Source organism: Anoplopoma fimbria, chromosome 6 (assembly GCF_027596085.1).
Source record: "Anoplopoma fimbria isolate UVic2021 breed Golden Eagle Sablefish chromosome 6, Afim_UVic_2022, whole genome shotgun sequence".
Classification (NCBI taxonomy): domain Eukaryota; kingdom Metazoa; phylum Chordata; class Actinopteri; order Perciformes; family Anoplopomatidae; genus Anoplopoma; species Anoplopoma fimbria.
This window is the reverse complement of record NC_072454.1, coordinates 10,834,775-10,857,520: the sequence shown is the minus strand read 5'-3', so window position 1 is coordinate 10,857,520 and position 22,746 is coordinate 10,834,775. Positions and strand designations below refer to the sequence as shown.

The 22,746-nt window shown below is 40.1% G+C and overlaps 1 protein-coding gene across 2 annotated transcripts; it reads left to right on the top strand.

Annotated features, from left to right (window-relative positions):
* The first annotated feature begins 1,094 nt into the window (after positions 1-1,094).
* add3b (adducin 3 (gamma) b) lies at positions 1,095-21,077 on the top strand. 2 transcript variants are annotated; one of them, XM_054600814.1, is made up of 15 exons: positions 1,095-1,259; positions 7,860-8,104; positions 9,295-9,439; positions 10,145-10,296; positions 10,893-10,973; positions 11,918-12,067; positions 12,380-12,523; positions 13,472-13,570; positions 14,271-14,444; positions 15,734-15,994; positions 16,203-16,319; positions 16,806-16,895; positions 17,449-17,572; positions 18,913-19,008; positions 19,177-21,077. In XM_054600814.1, exons 2-15 carry the CDS (start codon positions 7,904-7,906, stop codon positions 19,425-19,427), a joined length of 2,085 nt encoding a protein of 694 aa, XP_054456789.1. In that variant the 5' UTR covers positions 1,095-1,259; positions 7,860-7,903; the 3' UTR covers positions 19,428-21,077. The 2 variants fall into 2 exon arrangements, with proteins under 2 accessions (XP_054456789.1, XP_054456790.1); XM_054600815.1 differs by lacking the exon at positions 1,095-1,259 and adding an exon at positions 6,929-6,962.
* Positions 21,078-22,746: the final 1,669 nt, after the last annotated feature.

Below are 22,746 nucleotides of genomic sequence, written 5' to 3'. Positions count from 1 at the left end.
TGTATGTGTGTGTGGGTGTGTGTGTGTGTGTGTGTGTGTGTTGGTATAACAAAAATGCAATAACTGCTCAAAGTTATAGCAGTATTGAGGAAGTGACCGAATCTCACCATTTGGATGTTTATTTTAATAACTTGTCTTGATCTGACTGTGACCTTTGACCTCTCTGGGTGCACTCTTTGGCTGGAGCCATTTTGTGGGTGTGGTGCGGTGGTTGCACAAAACTCAGGAAATGAATGTTTTATCAGCCTGTGCAAAGACAACAACAACAGCGTAGTGGAGGAAAAGAGAAAGGTCTATATTTGACTCATCAGTTGCTGCCAATTTAAATGAAATCCTCAGAAGGCAGTTTCCTGTGGGTTTTTCTCTTCCAAAACATCTGGACTTTTATTAGATGGATAAAATCTATGTTTATCGAAAACATAAATATTATAGGTATTATATTCGAGGTTTCACAGCAGGGACTTGTTGAGCTGGAATCTGCACAATAAGATAACACATTTCACTCTCTTGGTGTTCTTGATGGGTTTTTAAATGCTCCTATTATTTTAATGAGACAAACAGCACCCAGACCGACCTATCATGGGTATACATCCCACATGTACTGCCTGATGTATTCAGGAGGTGCAGTAAAGAGGGAGAGCAGCACATCCTACTCACTCACTGTTAGAGAGTATGTGGGAGGAGGTGATAGCGGGCAAGCATTCACCGTGTGCAATGTCCTCCTCGACGGCAAAATTTAGAAACATGAAGCACGCTCAATATGCAGAGAAAAAATATGCCTGGCAGGAGATTGCTGCAGTTTTCCTCCATTTATGGTTAGATACAGATTTACTAGGAATTCCTGCTTAATAAAGTATAAGGTTTTTTTTAAATCTAGTTTCGAATTGCTTTTAATAATTTGATTTGGGGAAATTAGCCAGCATTAGAGCAAGGAAGGATTAAGTATATATAATAAATGTCGGGGATGAAGGCTTGTCCCACCCATTTTTTCAGTCCAGTCCAGTCCAATCTAAAAGCTTGGTCTCCAGAACCTCCTCTGACAAGTTCCTCTGCTTTCCTGTGAGAATAGGCAGCCGCCGTCACAGAGGAGCCGAGGGAGTTCAGGAGATCAGAGGCAGACCAGCAGTTGCCTCTCTTCTGGGAAACCAGATGACCCTCTTCAAAGTGATAATGTAAACAGCTAGCAACTGCTTGAACCGTGGGAGTTTGAAGACAAACCGGAGGAATTCTACTGCAGGATAAGTGTAAAAACGAACACTGTAAGTTGTATTCTTTTTATCTTTTTACCCTATTAAAGCAGTTGTTTGCTGGAGCTAAGAACAACGCACATACGTTATGTGGCATGGTGCAATTCTGTGATCTGTGGAATATGAAGCTCTGGAAGAGTAAGAGGTTATTTTGAATACGCTGTTAGCAGATAAAGGAAACTTTACGAGACACATGTTTTTGAGAGACAATTTCCAAAATATCCAGACATGGTGTTTATAGTTTCTGTGCGTTACCCTTTTTTTTGCATTAAGAACTGCTTACGTCTATTTTTACAGCATTCTCAAGCTCAAACATTGTGGTAGATCTTCATTGCTAAACCGGCCTGTCTGCAGCTGCACTATCAACTCCAGCTGCAGAAGCTTTAAACAGCTGCCTTCAATTAATGTCACCCCTAGAAACATGAACAAGCATTTGTTGACTTTAGATGTGGGGCTCAGTCAGAAAAAGGGATTTCATAATATGTGTGCCTGGTGATGTGAGTTATAGACAGCCATTAAACTGAAAAGGCGGGTCGTGACCTAAACCCTTTCACCCGTGCAATGGATTGTTCCTGTTAACATTTAACAGTTTTTCATTTTATGAATTGTACGTTAGATTAAGTTTTATGATGTCATCAGCTTGTCGCTCAGTGAATTTCAAAGCAAATGGCATTCTTTTACTGCACTAAATTTGGATACTTTTCAGTTTGTAGTAAATGTCAGGGTTTTGCATAAAATGTCACAGGAATTTTAACAGCATTGCTAAAATTGAAAATCAACACTTCCTTTTCCCAGGGTGTAGGTTACAATGTGACACACATGAGGGATCTGTTAGCCCGACCGCTACCTCAGCCTTGAGTTAAAGTGAACCACACACTAACCACTAGATCTCCAACATGGAGGCCATCCAAAGTCAACCACTGCAGGGACTACAGCCAGCTCCTCCACTTAGGTAAACAGTCTGTCTATTTCCACACCACTGAAGTGTGCGTGTGTATGTACGTTTACGTGCATGTGTGTCCCAATGCGGTTCTACACCCAAAAAGCTGCGAAGGCACCGATCCAACTGTAACAATGTAAATTGTTTCAGGTTCAAAGTGTGCTCTGTTGTTGCCACCCACCCTGCTGTGGGAGTGTAGCAGAGCCATTTTTAGCAAGATGGGATATATATTCTGTGTGAAGATGTCAAAACAATGGCATTGTTTTGCAGCAGAAATACAAACTCTGTGGTGAAAGTTCTCTTTTCTCCCCAACCACCCCAGTGTTAATGCAAAAGCTTTTCGTGCAAGTTTGGCTTAATGCATAGATGTATTTCAATGTACAGCACTCCTGGAAAACTACAGTAGGACAAGCAGCTACAACCTCTTTGATCAGTTACATTTGATTGTGTTTTAAATATAGACCATTCCCACGAGTTTGACATTATGGGTGTTTAAATGATACTCTGATAAGTCATTTTAAATTGTCCAACTGTCCATAAAGTTAGACAGTGCCTATCATAAACACCAACTGAGCCACATAAACAGAAAGATATGAATTGAATTATATTGTCTGCATGACAAAATGACTGTCGAATAGCACAGATAACTGTGTCAAATACTTTTACACTCTGTGAGAATTTAAGGTTTTACAGGTATGTAAAATGTGGTCTACAACCCTTTGTGGTCCATGATCACACTCAGGTTTTTGAATGCAAGCGATGTGCAGCTGTGTTGCGTAGACTACCGGAGGAATTTTATTAAAATATTTAGATACAAATCAAAGCTTCACAGATTATTGTGCTGCCATATGGCTCTAAACAATCTTGCGCTCAGGGCAACGGGTCAGGTTGAGTTGATGAAATAGGTGGCCAGCAGTGGCCAAAGAGTAATTACCATTAATAGTTATCGGAGAGGGGGCTGGCAAAACTCTGAAAGGGTTGTGGCCAATATTTCAAAGATGTCTGTAGTTGGAAGGGAAACTGTTGTGATTTCAATCTTGCAGGAAATCAATACAGAATGTCCGTATTTAATGAGGGAATACAATGACCCTTTCCCTCGTGCTCTAATTACAGGGAAGAACAATCAGTCAAGCAGTCAGAATACCTCGTGTTATATTTGCTTCTCCTCATCATATCTCTATGAACTGGTGGAGTCCTATTTTCTCTTATCATGCATTTTTTCAGAGAACAATCTTTTGTCTGTAAAAGTGGACATTATCTGGCAGAGATTCACTCTGCTCCTAATTCAGCCTCAGACACGAGACAGCATAAGCATTTGTCACCATGGCAACCGAGCCTGGAACAGACCGGAGACAAAGTTGTCATTTATTTTCCCTCCACATCAATCATGATATAAATGTACATCTGTTGCTGTGAATGTTTGCAGTTCTTTCTCAGTGGTTCCCAATAAACCTTGCTGATGATCGTCTATTCATTCAACGTTCCCAATAACAAAGATCCACTGAAAGCAAGTTCCTGGTCTGTATTATTCTTGTCATGCAGTACTTTGGTGACATCTGCAGTACCTGAGAGTACAGGCTGAATTTCGACAATCATCCGGCAGCCTGAAGACACGACTCTGCAGGTTCCAGAGAAAGAGAGAAACTGTTTATTTTTCATTCCACAGAATCATACTGCTGAAAAACAGGTTATATGATCTAACAAAGCCTGATTTGTTGTGGTTCAGTACGTATACAAATCAGCAGTTATACTGTGTTTGAATTATTATTAATGACCAGAGAATAAAGCAGTCCAGAAGAGCTTTTAAAAAATTGTGGGAAAAGTGAGACATGGAAATTGATGAATAATGAATAAATTTTGCATAGAGCTTGCAATATTTCTGTGCTAAACAATTTTCATGTAATAACTAGTAGAATACAAAAATAAAAAATTGTAAAACATTTAAAGGTGAACTTCATCAATTTTTCAATAAGATATGTCAGAAGGAGTACTACTCAACCTGTTAAAAAACAGTTGTTCATTGTAGGAAAATGACCACCATGTCATTATCAGCTTGGACTTGGAGGCCACAGTTAACAAAGTCTGTCTTACAAAATGGGGTTTTGAAAGACATGCCCTGTTAACATGCACCGAGGGTCTATTGAAAGAATGAAACACATAATTTAGTTGCATCAAGAGAAGTATAGGGACTAGGGACTAAAAGTCAAGATATCTGGAGCTCAACTGGATCAATTTTTTTCCTTTTCCCTTTTTCTCACAAGTCCTCAAACTTTAAAGAGGTTCACTAAATCCCTGAAATGAAATGTATATCTACTAACATAATTCATGAAATAGTTAATGCAGTTTAATTCAATAGTAAAATCATCAATTGCTTTAAATGTTCCTGTTTTCCACTGATGATTATTTCAGAATATTTTACTTGTCTACCATTTACATTTCATGCACTCCCATACATAATTAATAGCCTATGATACTCTACCAATTTGTAATGCTGACAAGAGTGCAGATCGTATTGTGAGCCTTCAGTGGCCTCCTCTGCATTCTCCCTATATACCCCAACTGATCAGTCTGTAGACTATATCATGTTAGATCCTTCAGCTTATTCCAGTTAAGAGAAACCCATTACAGCACCAGCCAGTGCCATCATAAACTCAAACCCATGAGCAGCAGAGATGAGACCAAACTATTGGAGAAAGAACCTGCAGGTCAAAAGGTGGTTTCATGCATCCCTGCGTTTTCATTACAACATGCTCTGCCTGCCACAGTGCCAGACTTCTTTCTTAAGCTCAACCAAAGTTCAACCACAACATGGTGCTGCTTGTTATTCTTTGTACTGATGTCTCTCTCACAGTTTTCACTGTGGACCCAGGCAGCAATTTTCTGTCTGCATGTGGAGGTTATTTCCAGTAGAGTAGCGGGTCTGTGACAAGACAAAGGTGTGCTTTTATCCGCGGACATCATTATCTTCAGCAGTAATCTGTATGAATGAGACGTCGACTAATAACACCTGACATTTGGTCAATGCTTCCAAGATAGACTGCCCTCGCTGAAAAGTTCAAATAGTCAGCAAGAATGTGGGGGCTGGCGGCGTGGGAGGATGTTGAGTGTGTGTTCAGTGTGTGTGTGTGTGTGTGTGTGTGTGTGTGTGTGTGTGTGTGTGTGTGGAGACATTTAAGCTTGTATGTGGTTTCGGTGGGAGCTCAGCCAGAAACAAAGAGGCAGGTTTAGGGTTTGAGGGTTCACACAGCTCTGGAGTGAGAATGTTCTGCTTTTCATTACATATACCCAAATTTCCACATTTCTGTTCCGCCTCCTAGACTCCACTCTATTCCCTGGTATTGTAATGTCAGTCAGTCTCTCTTGCTCCTAAAATCTAGATATTTGTGTGTCTGATGGTGTGTGATTAAAGGGGTAATAACTCTAGCAGGGGGAGGGTGCTGAGAACATTTGAGATTCCAGAGTTGCCTTCACTTAATATGGAGTGCATTTGAATATTGCTACAGTTCTCTCTGGAGAGAACGGCCAGCACGGCGGGGAAAAGTTAAGAGGTGGCAAGAAGTGAGGAGGGATCGTTGCCTCCTCAGCAGGATAAAGCTGCACCGCTTCGCATTCGCTTTAATCTTGATCTTATTTCCCGTTTACAGTTAGAGAGCCAATTTATTTCGCTTGAAGGAAAGCAGCGTGCAAGTATTTTTCTGAGCACTAGGCCCCATTAGATGGTGTTATTATCGCCGTATTAAAATAAGATGATCTTATGTGCTATTTGACTCCTAAAAAGCAAAGCCAGCATATTAAGTCATGATCATTTTGCTGTTAAAAGTGACCAAGTGGTGGAAGAAATACACGGTATGTCTAATATAGTTCAGTGTGTTGCACATGGCATATTACTTAGAACCATATGTATTAAATTGTTTGTTACATATAAGTGACCAGGGTACATTGTGTTTGTGGTATCAAGTCAAAAGTGAATGAAAGAAATCAGAATAGTGTTGTGTTTCCTCCTAGAGAGAACATCTGTATTTCATTGCTTTCTTGAAAGCCAACATCCTGTATTTTGGAAAACTTTATTTTTTCTGGTGTAGGCACTGACTTTTTGAGGAAAGCACTTGCTCTGGCTTTGAAGTGCTGCGTCTTGTTATGGCGGGGGCCATATTGCTTTGATGAAAACCTCCACTGAGGGGCCCTGCTAACACAGGAGCCTTCAGTTATTTATAAAAAATAAGGTGGTAGAAGTTAATGAATCACACATACAAAGACAGAAAAAGAAGGGGGTATAACAAGTTCCTTTTGGGGGGTATTTAGGGATACCACAGGGAGGTAGAAAACCTTACAAGCCCGTACAGGAGCGCTACAGTGTTGTTGTAAAGAAAAGCCCCCCCCAAAAAAAAAAGGTAGGCTGATCCTGAGTGGCCATTCCTTTGTCCCGCTGCATACATAAGGCCCGGTGGTGGGTGGATAAGTGAAGTCACATGGTCACTTTTGCTTTTTTTTTCTCCCCCCAACACACAAACACACCCACATCCTCCTCCATGCAGCCACTCTTCACTCTTCTTCATCTCTCTGCTCGGCCGCAGCAGGCAGTCCGCTCCGTCTGGATACTGTAGCAGCAGCAGCACCACCAAGTTGCGCTCTTTTTTTTTGCCACAATGTATCCGAAACGGGAATAGCATCAGTCTTATTGTCCTCGGAGCCTCTGTCGGGCAGGGTGGTGGGGGGGTGGGGGGAGGAAAGGAAAGGAAATTGCACATCAAGTGGTTTTGAGCACTTTGTTTCAGGTAATTATCAACTTACAGTAAGAGTTTTTTTTTTTGTTTTTTTTCCCTCCTCGTGGGGTCTGTGTTCCGCTTTGTTTTTGTTTTTAAGGGAGCTTGCACAAGTGTAGCTCCGGCGCACGTATCCCTCCTCCTCCCGCGGGTACTTTTCATAGTATAAGTGGTTTAAAGTTGGTAATTTGACGCCGTGTACTGAGTGTTCTGGATAACAGGCAATGCAAAAAACTACCAGTAGAAGTTTGCATGTTGTTTTTGTGTGGTGAAAACGTTTCATTTTTGCAGGCCCTAGTGTAATATAGTCCTGGTAGGATCTCCTGTATCCCTCCACCCCCCACATCCAGGTACCAGGGGCAACACTAAAGGTGCTAACCGCTATTCAAACAGGCTCATTTACATTACATGAGGCCTACCTTTTGTTTACTGCTGACAATGCTTTAGGGCTGCTGGGTGGACGGTGGAAGTAGGGAGACTTCTCTCTGCTTTCATCTCACACTTTTACGAGTTGGCCTCCATCTGTGTGGAGAAGAAGGAGACATTGAACTTGTTAGCTGGGACCCCACAAAGCCATAGAAAACTAAACCTGAGAACGAGAGCTGTTATATTTGCACATTCACTGCTGTGTTATTGAATCTGTGGGGGAAAAATACCTGCATTATGTTTGCAGCTGCAAGAGACTAACTCATCTCTTTTTGCACATCAACAGCTTTTTGCACTCAAAGAGCAAGCATCAATCATAAGACAATGTCCTCCTCGCTTTTGTCTCCATCCCTGTAATTACATGAGTCACCACAGCACCCATACAGAATCTTTTTTTTTTTTTTTCTGGTAAAACAACACAGGTTGCCTTGACAGCCTGAATGTGAAATAAGCTGTGGTGTGTCAATCTTTTTTTTGTTACAGATCCCAAAAGAAAGAGTAAAAGGGGGGGCTGTGCGGTTGAAGACATGAGCCTGGTGGAGGTGAGGCAGATGGCGGGGTCTCTCACCCTGTCCCTGTCCAGCAACGACCCCAAGGAGCGCTACTTCGACCGCGTGGACGAGAGTGACCCCGAGTACCTCCGCAGCAAGAACATGTCGCCGGACCTGAGGCAGGACTTCAACATGATGGAGCAGAAGAAGAGGGTCACCCAGATCCTGCAGAGTCCAGTATGTAGCCCACGGCTCCGTATAAGTGCCCTCCTACACGCACAAGCTTTCAGTGTGTATGAGTAACAAACAGAGCTTTTAAAGCCGGAGATGCACCTTCACTCAAGACGGGCTGAAATGCATTGGTTTTTTTCTTGTTTATTCAAGGGTCATTTCATGAACTCTGCTTTGCTTGGATATTGGTTTAGCTGTGATTCACACTGCAGCCATAATGAAATGTGGTACTATCACAGATAAATATTGACATATCAATGTTCATCTGTTTGGTGTTTTACCAATGTTATTACTAGATTATATGTTTTTTAAAAGGTAGAATAGACTTCATATGTTAACACATTTCAAATATAGACCAAATATATAGGCTACAATATCTGGATTGTAACTAGAGCTGAAACAGCTAGCCGATTAAGATATTAGACCATCAACAGCAAATTAACTCAGGACAATTTTGGTAATCAATTTAAATTTAAAGTAATGTTTTAAGCAATAATGGCCAATTTTCTCTTGTTGGCTTTATTTGTCATGCTCAATAATAAACTGCAAGATATTTAGGTTTTGGACTGATGGTCAAACAAAACAAGGAATATAAATCTTCACTTTTGCTATTTGCTGATACTTAGTAGCTCAAGCCATTAACCGGTAATGAAAACATTCTTTGGTTGTAGCCCTAATTGTAGTATTTTCCTTTCCTTCTGCACCCATATACTGCAGGAGATAATATCTCATAAACAGAGCAATGCAGTCTGTGAGATGAAATACAAGGAGGAGCAATAAACACATGCCAATGAAGTGCATGGAAATAAGACAAGCTCACACTGTGATTGCATAACAGGCCCAACAAGTGGAGCTCATCTCATCACCATGGGAACCATGGTTGGATGAAGCAGAATGCTGGAGCTTAGCTGCAGCACATATAAAAAAAAAAAATCTGTTTCAAGACTCACAAGCTTCTCTTGACGGCAAAAACCTGATTGGAAGGTTTAATGCCATCCCCCCCTGCTTCTAGTCAAGTCCTTTTCACAGAAATACAAAGAGCCTTCTAGTTGTCTTTGGTGATTTGTTTACAGATGTAATAATCATGCTGTGCTGCCTGGCATCCTGAGGTGTTGAAGTGAGATACGGATGGGTTGTGTTTATAGTGTTGCTAGGTTAATTGAGCTTTAGAAAATGAATTCTCTTTTCGCCTACAGGTGTTTAAAGATGAGTTGGAAGGCCTGATTCAGGATCAGATGACGAAGGGCAACAACCCTACAGGTCTTCTGGCTCTCAGACAGATTGCTGACCTGGTCATGGCTAGCACCTTGGGAGGGGCTGGCCCTCTGACCTCACCCATCAGTGAGTAGCAGTGGGTTTCAGTGTTTGTGTGTGTGTGAATGTCTCCGATGTTTCAATCTATCTTCCTTTCGGCCCTGATTGTCATTCAGTGTGTCTGCTCTGTGCATTATGCAGTCTGAATATCTTCATTGTCAGACTCCTGTGACTCTGAACAACAACCCTGAAACAGCAGAGAAAGCAGAAAACTGTTTAGAGCATTATTCATTGTCAGTGTTTCTATTAAGTAACCAGCCCCCGTGATCAGTCTTGGTAATGATACAGCAGTTTGCAAAGTTGATTATATTAGCCTAACCTATTTTTCTTATGTGTCCATGGAGGTCCCACAGCAGTCAGAACTGAAAAGATTAATTTGAGAAAGACAATCAAAACGGTAAATCTTAGGGAAAAATGTCACTGGCGGAAATGTCTACGGGGTTGCAGAGGCAGAACCGCTCTTTAAAAAGCTAAAGTGGCTGTAAAAAGATAGGGCCCCGTTTCATCAAATGCCCTTATATGGTGTCACGGCCCCAAAATAACCTCCAGTTTCTCGTTGGGAATTCTAAAAAAGACGCTTTTTTAAGCTTCAGCTGTAGAGCCTTCCCTTGGATGTTTTTACTTTAAATACTGCAGAAGCAAACCATGTAAACATCCATCTAGATGTTTGATGTGAAAATATAATGTTGTTGGTGCATCACAAGTTGCTGATGATGTTATGTCTTGTGGCAGGCATTGGGATGGTGACTCCAGTCAATGACTTGTTTGGCATCGAGTCTCCCTCCTTTGCCAAAGGGGAGAAACAGAGTCGCTGCAGGCTGGCCAGCCTCTACAGGCTTGTTGACCTCTTCAGCTGGGCTCGTTTTACAAGCTCCTACATCACTGTGAGTACAACTTCACTCACAACTTCTACTCGCTTCATTGCACATCTGCTTATGTATGCCGCACAAGGTTTGTGTATCTTTACGTGTGCCTCATGTTTTCTGGCTACTGGGAGGCTTAAAGGGGAGTACCTCTTTATTTTCAGATCCCATATATTATTCATGGCTTGGGAAAAGTCAGATTTGTGAATATGTAGAGCTCCTCAACACCAATAACTTAAACTAAAATATGTGATGAACACCTGCGATGTCGAGCTATAAAGATCAGATTTTCCCAAAAGACAATAAGCCTAGAAAGTCAGTTTTTATCAACCCACACACACATTTTTTCAGAGTGAAGAGAGCTTTCCTTTGTGGTTCAGAGTTTCCTGCATCTATGAAATGGTTGTCCGTGCTGTGAGTAGCTGTTAACCTAGCTTATATAACATTTTAAAAGTATCTCTATCTAAGTCTCAGATTCTCCTGCCCAAGCTAAGCCAACCTTGATCATACACTGTAGTGTATCACCATAGACATTTGAGAATGTCTTTTTCACGTCATTCATTTCATTGTAACCTAGATAGGTTTTGGATTTGAATTATGTGTTCATTGTGTTTCAGGTGCGTTTCAGTAAAGAGCAGGACCATGTTCTTATTAGTCCACGAGGTCTGTCTTTTGCTGAAGTGACGGCAGCAAATTTGGTAAGCTCAATGACTGTTTTGTTATCGTTTTCCAATCATGACTGCAGACTGCTTTGTCATTTTACAACATGCATTGGGCACAATTTGGAACACAAATTCAATATAATAATTTGTTGAAATCACAACTTGTGTTTTTGATTATCCATTGAATGAATTCTAAAAGTTCAGCCAAACTTGTTTCCACCAGAGTTCCTACAGATTTCTAGATGTATCTAAAATATACGCTACAGTGCTCAAAATCATGATTTAACATATAAAGTATTAGCTAATAACTTTTTATTGAAACAAATAATAACTAGCATGTGCTCGGATCCCAATTTGAAACTTTACTTCTGCTTCATAAAACTAAAACATTGAATTTAATCTAGGTCATTTCAAATGAAATAGAAAGTTACTTTTTTAGCTTTAGTATATTTAAAATGAATATATATCTTTATGATTGTTGATAAAATAAATCATGTGTAAATATTTGACTTACTATTTTGATTATCAGTGTTATATGATACCATCATGTGTTTTTATGTATGGGTCCCAGTTTTATTTGTATGTCAGGAATGCCCAAAAGGGATGCATGGCTTACAAATCCCAGCTGGGATTTATGCACCAGTATAATGAGCTGCATGGACACACATAAGCATGTAGCTGATGCAGTACACGTACACATAGTAATGCTCCAGCAAGAGGCGGGGAAGAAGGAGACTGCTAGCAAGCAAATATGGATGTAAATGATGCAGGTTCAAAAATGCATATAAAACTGCATCGCAGCGGTTTTATGATGGGAGAAATACATTCAATGCTTGTTAGGCCTTAAGCAGCTTTGTTTGTTTACAAGAAAACTCCACAGGGTATCTTTAATGGTACACAGGTTTAGCATTTAAAACTATTATTCTGTCGAGTTTTCTAAAGTAATGACTTGGTTCTTCTTTTTTTCCTGCCATGTTTAGGTGAAAGTAAACATAATTGGGGAGGTGGTGGAACAGGGTTCTACTGATCTGGGCATCGACCACTTTGGGTTTGCTCCTCATGCTGCCATCTACTCAATGCGCCCTGACGTCAGATGTATCATCCACATACATACCCCCGCTACAGCTGCTGTAAGTACACTCCAGGCGATATTAAATGAGCTTCATTTTAATCAAAGCATAAAAGCTGCTGCTAAATGCTTATTTAGCAACAGAGGAAAAGGCTGAAATTAAAAGCAGCCCCCTGCTACTTATTTGAGATGCAGACACCCTGTAATGCGCTTTCACCATTTCCTTTGAAGCTAGGCTGTAAAATGCACAGCGCATGATGAACATCGCTGTGTAAACTTTTATTTGTGCCTGATAGCAAAAATAAAAAGTGCTTCTATTTATATATTGGTGCGTCACAGACTTGCGTAACTTGCTTTTATCCCATGTTAACAGGTGTCCTCGATGAAATGTGGAATCTTGCCCATTTCCCAGGAAGCTTTGCTTCTGGGGGACGTGAGCAGCTTCGGTTACCATGGCAGCCTGGATAATAAAGAGGAGAAGGTGGAGTTTCAGAAAGCACTGGGCCCTACTGCCAAGGTACTGTCAAAGCAAGGGACTCCATTAGTGACAGGCTGACTTTCTCATGGGATAGAAGGCTTTCAACTCCTGGTTGGACGTCATGAGTTATTATATTAGACTTTATGCACGACTGGAACTGAAGTGTGTCACACAAAACATGTATTGTTATATAAATTGAATGCATTTTTCTTTTGCTTACTAACCAAAAGCATTTTGTCTCAATCACTTAACTAATACATTAAGGGAACAGAACATTAGAAACACCATTTATTCGTATAGTCACATTATAGGTACATTTTGCGAAGAAAAAAAACGTATTCGCTTCAGATGCTAAAGGTTAGATGATAAGATTGATACTCCTCCCATATTTGTCTGCTGAATATTAAGCTAAAGCCATGAGAAGATTGGCTGAACAAATAACATAACTCCCCTATAAAACTACTAACTGATTTTCTACACTTTTTGAACGGACTAAACAAATGGAAAACAACGTGTTATTAGTGAAATCCAGAGATGCTGTAAGCTACCAGTCTTTACAATATGAGAATGGCATCAATCTTCTTATCAACTCCCTCTAGAAAGCGAATAAGCATATTAATCATTTGCATACATGACAAAAACAGAATATAAGAAACACCTGTTCGACACCATCTATTCAGCTCTTGGTGCTCATATTTTCACCCTAGGGAGACAGCCTAATTGATTGTGAAATTAGTTACTGATTTCACAGTTCAAAATAACCAAAAGGGCGCAATGAACAGTACTTTTTAATTTTGGTTTAAGATGCAGAGAGATTGCCATGTATGTTGATAAGGGAATATTCGCTAATTAGCGAGCACATTGATTAATGTTATGAATAGACATTAGTACATCTGGTTATGCTATAGTATTAGCTCAGCTGGATTTGTTTAGCATTTCATAGTGATTACGTTGAGCCAGCTCAAGTGTTCCCCATATGTTTTTTAGGTGATGATCCTGAGGAACCATGGGCTGCTCGCCTTGGGAGAAACCGTAGAAGAGGCTTTTCACTACGTGTACCACTCACAGCAAGCGTGTGAAATCCAGGTATAAAAAGCTTGTTACTAATATTCTTGATACTTCCACTTCCTGGTATTGACATGTAATTTGCTATATTTTTGCCAGAGCAATTTCTGAACCTGCATGTGGCCTGGATACACTTTTGCACATTTATAAAAATAAACTACGCTGGTTTAAATTACTCTATCATTACTGCCATCATTATTTTTCCCATTTCACCTGTCGCAGTCTTTCATTTCTTCTATGAATGAGTCAGACTTGGTGGCAAATAGCAAAGTATTACTGCAGTGCCTGAAATGAAAGCAGAGCTGATGTCTAACATACAGAATGTTTGAACAAAGCTAAGTCAAACAGATGATAGAGAGCACTGTTTAGAGGTGGAACCTTGCAGTGTTTCAGAGAAACTCCTGTTGTTTTGTCGGGGAGGCAGGTGGATTGTTTTTTCATCATCCTGCAGTGGATGGACTGTATTTGTTTTTCTATTGTTTTTGATACATAGTGAGAGCCCATATTTCTTATAATTACATTTATTTTAAAATGAAAATCCTACTGTATCTTATAAGAAAAAATATGATGTTCCCTTATTTATAAATAAATAAGACATTGCAGAATTTAAATTAATAAATGAGGGGAATCTGTCAGTAACTTTCTAAAGAACAATAATATGGCTTGTAACTCTAAAATTAAAAAAATGTGTGTATTAGTATAACTTTGTTGATTTGTTTAGGTGCATGCTTTGGGGTGTTCGGGCGGCGTGGACAACCTCGTGCTCCTCGACAGAGAGAAGTTTAAACCCCTGACCCAGGGAGTGGTCGCTGCCGGGTTGGTGATGGACAACGAGGTCAAGTGGAAAGTGGGCGAGGCCGAGCTGGAGTCCCTGATGAGGATGCTGGACAACCTGGTGAGCGAACCCTGACCTGTGCCTTTTACCCATGATGCTTTGAGTTTCCTGTGTAAGGCACTTCCTCAGGAAGTGTCTGATTAGGGAACACAATGAAGCTAGATATGTTTTTTTTGTTAACCTAATCTGAAAAAAAATGGTGTAATTGGATCATAGTGTTTTAAGCTTCTATGACATGTTTTCACATATACTCATGTAATTACTGTTAGACCATGTCTTTTGTCTGTGGCCAACATGCTGGCTGCAGGTTAAAGATGTTGGTGCTGTGTAGTGCTGCCCGTCTGTCAATTTAAACCCCGCTAGTCCAACCACACTGCTAATGACACGGCCCTGACATGTTCTGTGGACACAGAAAATGGCAGACTGTGTCTGTTTGAGTGTGCGTCTCGCTAACAAGTGTGGCTGAAGTGGGCTGCAGCTGTGTTAGCTCTGTGTGATCATTGCCCACCCACCCCCTTTCAATCATTGCTTCCAGATGGTGAGGCATGCTGTGGGCAGTCACATCCACATAGACCACACAGTCACTTGGTGTAAAGACTCTAGTGGATGCAATTTTGGAAATTTGTTTTGGCGTTTTCTCCAAGACTGTTGAGTATGTCGCTGGGTGCAAATGCCAGTACACTCAGTGCAACAGGAGGTTTGTCTGTCCGTTGTGCAGAACGGGATCACAATCTCTGCTAACTTTCTGTTTATAGCAATGTATATGTAAATCCAGCCTATGCCCCAAAACATGCTACAAATCACAACACTTGAAAACAGTGCAGTGGCAGTCAACAATACTGTGAATAAATGATGGCTCGCTCACTTTGTTGCAATCAAAGCCCAAAGTAGGGAGTTTTTTTCGGGCGGCAAGCTTGTCATATTGCCTGCGAGAAAATGCCAATTTTGATTTTGATTGTAGTGTTGTTCTGCCAGCTTCAGACTGCACTCTGCACCCACTGCGAGTTCCCATTGTTTTTTCTAGTTGTCTCACTGGTCTTTGATGCATTGTGAACAACACACTGCTTTAAACCAAAGTTTTATCTTTTCCCTCAGAAAATGGGCACATCTGCAAAAAACGCTGTTTGTATATACAATGTTGTTTAAATATTTAGAAGCATTGTGTAAGTGGATCTTGGGTGGCCTGTGCATCCTTTGAATTTTGTATCTTTTGTAGTTGATATTTCTTATTTAATGGATTGTGAACTGGAGAACGCTACAACAAACAAACAAATAACGTCACCTCGGAAAAAGGAACATTGTTCAGTTAGTATGTTAGAGTAATGTCTCCTCTTTGTGTGACCTTCTAGGGATACAGAACAGGCTACTCCTATAAGAACCCCATTGTCCGTGAAAAACCCCGCTCTAAAAACGACGTGGAGATCCCCGCCACGGTGTCGGCTGTGTCACCGGAGGACAGTGAGCTTGGACTGCGAAGCCCCTTCAAGTTTATGGCCCAGAAAAAGGAAAGAGAAAGGACCCGGTGGCTCAACTCGCCAAACAGCTACTTGAGAGTCAACGTTCCTGAACATTCACCCAGCGGGGATGTCAGCCCCAGGACCAAGACCATGGTGCGTTGATTTTCATGTGGAACTGTAACAAGGAATTTAATAATCTAAGCTTTTACGGTTTTTGGCCTCTGAAGGAAAAAGTGAGAAGTGGAGCTGCCATTCCTTTATATTAGCCTGCCCTCTTGTGGTCAGTTTGAAAAATACATTTAAAAATAAAAGAAATCTTATTTGTGTTCTTTCCCCAATTTTTACTTATTCTTTTCCTCAGTGGATGAAGTCTTCAGAGCCAGGCAATAGCGTCGGCACCCCAATAAAGATCGAGGACCCCAACCAGTTTGTCCCACTCAACACTGATCCCACAGAGGTTTTGGATAAGAGGAACAGGGTCAGTCGAAACATTCACATCTTCCACACGGCATGCATGTTATAATTCTCAACGCCAAAGACGCCCAAATAATGAACTATATTTGTCTGCAATGTGTCAATATTAGAGCTTGTATTTTAAAAAGCACATCCAGTTTAAGCTCAAATATACTATTGCATTCTCTATGATATATGGCATAGAAATAGGTTAAAAATTGTATTTTAAATAAATGTATGCTCATCAATATGTTCTGTCAAGTAAGGCTGCAACTAACAATTATATTCTTCATCCATTAATATACTTGTTTTGTCTCCATTATAATCTTCCAAAGCCCTAGTAGATATTGCTAAATCTGTTTTTGTATTCAACCAAAAGTTAAAAAAATTATAATTAACATTTCACTTTATTGTCATACATGATATAGAATAGAATCAAGGATATTGTATGTGTAATGTCAAATATTCCTGATCCAAGTGTAATATGATTTTGTTGCTTCAATGTGTTCAGATAAAAGAACAGCACAGAGGTGACCTGATGACTTCCGGACCAAAATCTCAGTTACTATCAGGCATTGTTGTGGACACCGTAAAAGGCCCAGTGAGTATATTTGCCATTTGTATGAAATCCCCAAAGTATATCCATCAAAAACAAAACTACACATCCATTCAAAAATGTATACTATACCGATAATACAACCAAACACATGATCGGTATTGGCATACAATAATTTCCAACCAATATAGACACGTAAAGACAAGTCAGATGTCTACTGTAAGTACCTGTGGCTAGGGGGTCCAAAGACACTGAATAAAGTATCTTGATGCCATTTTCTCAACAACAGGTCCATACAGTAACCACTAACAATCAATAATGATAATAAGTCAAATACCTGTTGCTGAATACAGCTCCTTACTACTGTTGTTACATGTTTAATCGATTTGATAACAGAGGTTTACCCAATTCATCACTGGATCAAATACATATATCTGAACTTATTTGGATGTCTGTATGAAAGCAACCAGAAATGCAACTGTAAACATAAATCTATAACACCAAAGTCATTGTTCTCTATGAGCAATTACATCTATTCACTGGAAAATGCATTACACCGGGTGTCCATAATGTCTTTTTATTCTCTCCTGTCAATCAGGCTTTCATCATTGAGGACGAGGAGCAGACTCGCTCTCTTCCCCCCAACCCTTTCAACGAGCTCACGGAGAGAGTGCTGGAGGAATACAAGAGCTTGGTCGAAAAAAAGCAGCAAGGCCAAGAAGGTAGTCCAACTGTTTCTTTGCTATTACAAAGCCTTAAAGTGCTCTCTTGCTCTTAGGAGGCACAGAAAACCTCTACTTCATTTAATCCTACTTGGGTTTACGCGAGCTCATATCTGACATCATCCCATGTAGATTATGGGTGTACGGCGTTCTGAAGTTAATCCTTAAAGTTCACAGAGGTCATGAAATTGAGATGGAGAGACAAAGCTAATCTCAAAGCTTAGCAGAAATCTCTTCCCCAAGAAAGGCCAAAATGAGGTGATTCAAACTAAGGTTTAGGAACCATTAAATGCAGATTTCTGAAGAAGTATGAAATCAAATTGAAGTTGTTTTTCCTTTTAATTAAGATAGACACATCATGCATTATTGCATGGATTGCAATGACTATGTCTTGCTGATTATTTGTGTGTAATACTAATATTGTAGTTTTATACACTCCAAACATTTGCTGTACTTTTTGCAGCCACATGAAAGCAGCATAATTAGCCTGTAGTCCATGCAGTTAATTGGTGCAGTCAGAGTGCTTGGTTCCTGTCTGGAGGAAATGTTGAAACTATGTTCACTGAAATAAAGATATTCCTGCAAAAATGCCCGCAGGAAAAAAATGTCAGTCCACAGTTTCACTCATCCTCTAAACGATGAAGTCAGCTCAAAGGGATGGTGAGAGGTGAGCTGCAAAGACATCGGTCTTGTCAAACTATTCGTGTCTTGGTTATAACTGCAGACAGGGTATGTGTGTGTGCAGGAGGGAAACATTTCTACAGTTGTGTATTAGAGTAACTACTTTATTTTTCACTATCTCAACAATAATCTGCCAATCTTGGAACACATCAGCAGCATTGGGATTGCAATGCCTGAACTTTTCTTTAGCGCCATCATGAGGTTTTGAGTGAAATGTCCTGGACTGGATTATCATGAAATCTGCTCCAAACATTAATTTCCCCTTCTGGATGCTTTGTAATCACTTTGGGGATCCCTTAATTTTTCATTAAGTGCAATCATCAGGTCAATGTAATTTTCTGTTACTTCCTTTTGCAATCAAACACTGAAAAACATAATGACATTAGCCCCAGTCTCAGCTGTGCTTTGTGTTTGGTAATAGTTGTCAAATGTGACAATAAATTAGGGGAAAGATGTCATCATGCTGACTGTAACATTTAGCTCAAAGCACTGCTGTACAACCTCACAGAGCAGCTAGCATGGCTGTAGACTCTTGGTCTTGTGAAAAACAAAAAAACAATTCTGAACGACTTATATTTGTGAATTTAATACGCCTCACTCACATGAACACAGCGACTTTGATGAATAACGGCCCTCTGATGACTTTAATCCTTTTACAGAAGATGATGATGCCACTGACGCAGACGAGATGACAACATTTGATGGCTCTACGCTCTCCCTCTCCCTCTCTCCCTTAATGACGCCATCTAAACAAGGTAATTATCTAGTCAATAGCCATTGAAAATATAATGACTTGAAATTGTCAGCAATAGCAGCTTATTTGCTTTTGTGTTGCGAGTCCGTCTGGTGTAATCTGTAAAAAGCCCTGCAACGCACTTCTTATCTGCATCCTCCTTCACTGACGTGGTTTCATCTTTTGACAGACACAATACCCAATGGGAAAGACCACTTGGAAGAGACGGACGAGGATCTGAGCATGGAGGTATCCAAGCTGAGCTTGAGCACTTCAGAAACGGTCGAAATCTCTATTACATCTAATGAGAAGACGGGGGAGGCTCAGACCCCCGAGAGCCAGTCCAAGTCCCCCAAGAAGAAGAAAAAGAAGTTCCGCACACCTTCATTCTTGAAGAAAAGCAAGAAAAAGAAGGATGAGAAAGAAAAAACGGAGGCCTGAGGTCATTTACTGTAAAAAAAACAATTAATGTTTTGCTAGGGAAAGGTCTGAATTGGCTTCTTAATAGCAATCTTGTTGAAGGGAAGTGAAATAATAGAATAGACTATAATTTGGTCAGAAAGTCTCCCAGGACTGGGTTATTTCAAAAGCCTGTACTTATTCACAGCTATTATTTCATGTGAAAGTTTTTCAAAGACGGGCCAGCAAATGGTAATATGGAAGTTTTTTTCCCCACGAGAATTTGTGATTCACCACTCCCGAAGGGCTCAGTAAAATGAAATGAAATGAAACGCAAACCTACAAATCTATGGTTATTACCCATATTTTAATGGGATTTAAAATGGATATCAAAGGTTATGAAAACATCAGATTACAGTTACGTTCTTGTAATTTGTTTTTCTTTTTGCACAAGTTCATTGTTGAATGTATACTGAAAGCTAAGAAAATTGTTTTTATAATTCTTAAATTGAACAGTCACACTAGTTGTGAAACAGTGACTGAACATACTAAGATTATTCAGCGTTCAGCCTTATAAAGAAGTACGATTTGTATATGAACGTATTCATGGTTATACTATCTTGTAATAATATATGTTGGTTTATATTTTAGGTATTACAATATAGTGTTTGATAGTAAAATAGATGATTTGATAGTCTCTACATACTTACATACTAACTCTAATACTAAACATGCTGTGATGGATAATGCAGTAATAATACACAATGTTTTTACGTTTTTGTCGGTGGTATTGTTCCCATGATTGCTGCTTTATTGTAATTGTGACAAGGAATTGACTGTGACTAAATGAAAGAGCACTGCAAAGTGATGATTCATGGATATTGAGGTTTATGAGTGGCAAAGTTTGACTTTTACAGAAGAAACACTGCTTGTTTAGATGGTTGGACATTGAAAGTGCCGAGCCTGAATCACAGAGAGTTGAGTGATCGATGTTTTGCCTAATTTTGTCAGTTGATGGCATCATGCTGTGTAAAGCTTGTCTTCATAGAGTTTGATATTAAGTATATTAGAGGACCATACATATATTTACATCCCAGTTAATAATGTGAATGATTTGTTTTGACCCAAAGGGAGTGAAATCTTTGCCTTTGTAAATAGTTTGTTTTTGTGAAGTCCTTTTGTTACGCTAAACCAAATGTTCAACAATGAAACATAAAAATGTGACAGTACAATCTAATAACTATATTTTAACACTTATTTTATCATTTGAATTCCACTGAATTAAGCTCCTTTTATAGTGACCATGCACAGTGCATAGTGTTCATAGGTTGTATTGCTTCATTTGTGTGCCTAGTGCTTGTATCTCTCTGCATTGTTTACATTGCTATTTGTTTGGCCTGTGTTTTCTCCATGGTGCTTTATATAACAGTCGTTTTTTTGCTTAAAGTCAGTCCTTTAAAAATTGCCTTCCACCTGATGTAATAAAAGCTCAGATATGTTTCTTTAACTGTTTTATTGCTCTCTTGATTATTGATGTGAAGTTATCTTGTACTCAAATACAGTTGTGTAGAGGGGTTTTTATGTTGTTGGGATACTTTTGCATTTATTTCCGTCTGGTGTGGTGTAAAACTTTAGCTAAATATCCAGTTCTAAGAAACTACAACAGCTCAAATGCAAAATAAAGCTTTCTAGAAAACCATGTACACAGCCTACCCTTCTTTTCTTTTTTTAAAGCAGCGTCCCCCTAAAACAATGCACTCCGTTCAGTGATAATTGACCGTGTGAAGCTGTATAATCAGTCTTCAGCCATGATATGAATGGGTGTTGTCATGGTAATCCAACTGAGAGGAGACTGTGAAGACAAAGAGGGGATTTGGTGTCTCCAACAGGTGTTCATGTTGTGGGAGTGACAGGATCTATTCCCCCCCAACACACACACACCTCTCCTAGGAGATGACATGCAGACAAGAAGATGAGGTCAAAAGGTAGTGCATTTAATTGGACATAGAAATTAACACATTTTAAAAAATAATATATTATTTTGGAAGTAAGGCATCATTTTAAATCTTGACTGGCAGTTTATAAGAATATATTGCTCTTAGGAATTCATTTTCTCTACTCATTTTCTCTAATTCTGTCTTACTTTTCTTATGTAAATTGGATGACCACTGAAAGGCTCCAAACGTGTTATCCAAACAATCCCTTTCAATGGGTGGAATGACAAAGCTTAAGGCTGAGCTCTTCCGTGTTCTGACAGTGCTAAGGAGAGGTCGGAGCAGGTGACACACGTCTGGCCTGCTGGAGTGTCCTTCTGCTGTGACCTCGGGGCAAAGTGCAGCTATTGTTTTCCAACAACGGGGACTGCTGCTGCACGACAATGCTCCATCTGAGACCGTCCCCTTGTAGACCACCAGCATGTGAGCTGATAGCATCAGATCGATAGATAGATAGATAGATAGATAGATAGATAGATAGATAGATAGATAGATAGATAGATCCTGATAAAACAATGAATTTTCCTTTTTAACATCTAAAAAAGCCTTATACTGTTTGGCACATTCTTTCATAAAAACACACACACACACACATTAACACACGCCAGCACCGTGTGACTTTGCCTCCTCTGTGACAGCCGAGCCACTGGTGTAATCCTCAGGCTTTTCAGATTACTCCAGTTGGGGTCACATTCTACACCAACCTACAGCGGGTCAGCTTTCCACGCCGCCGCTATCAGCGTGCAGCTCGCACAGTCGGTCAGCCTGCACACGAGCCTCAGAGCGCAGATGAGCATTTGCCTGGTGAAATGTAGATGTCTGACTCTTTATCTGTCCTTTTGACACATGGGTAGCAGTGAATACTATGATCTCTGAAATGTAACATTTGCATTTTGGGGTTATGTGGAAGATGCAAAACGGTAACAATAGCCTCAATCAAATGAAGGAAAAAAGCATATTAGCAGAGAAAGTATTCCAAAAACATGCCTCTATTTGCATCTTTTACACAAATTCAGTCTGTTTTTTGCCACTAAAGAGTGCGTCTCTGTTTCAGTGTTCAGATCACGACCGTTTGTGTGTATCAGGCTTTGCCAGGCAGCTGAAATAGACTCCATGGGAGGGTGTGCTCTCTCACAGGCGTCCGTTACAGGCCTGGCCACATCTGCAGCGGGCCAGCCATCTGCACCCATTGTCTCAGAGGCACAACACAGCCCGGCACGCATGGCTAGCCTCGTAAAGACAGGCCTTTTCCCCTCTGTCCTCATACGTCCCTCATGGTGTGGGGAAAAAATGACTTCTTAATCTGTCAATAGGGACAACAGAAGTGGGAAAACCAAGCTAGAATAAAAAAAAATTTAAAAAACATT

What these genes read in the sequence shown, in the direction of transcription:
- add3b (XM_054600814.1), top strand. Translation starts at nt 7,904, where the DNA reads ATGAGCCTGGTGGAGGTGAGGCAGATGGCGGGGTCTCTCACCCTGTCC. An exon ending in AAAGCAGCAAGGCCAAGAAG is followed by an intron (nt 17,573 to 18,912) that starts GTAGTCCAACTG and finishes ATCCTTTTACAG; the next exon opens with AAGATGATGATGCCACTGAC. An exon ending in AATGACGCCATCTAAACAAG is followed by an intron (nt 19,009 to 19,176) that starts GTAATTATCTAG and finishes ATCTTTTGACAG; the next exon opens with ACACAATACCCAATGGGAAA.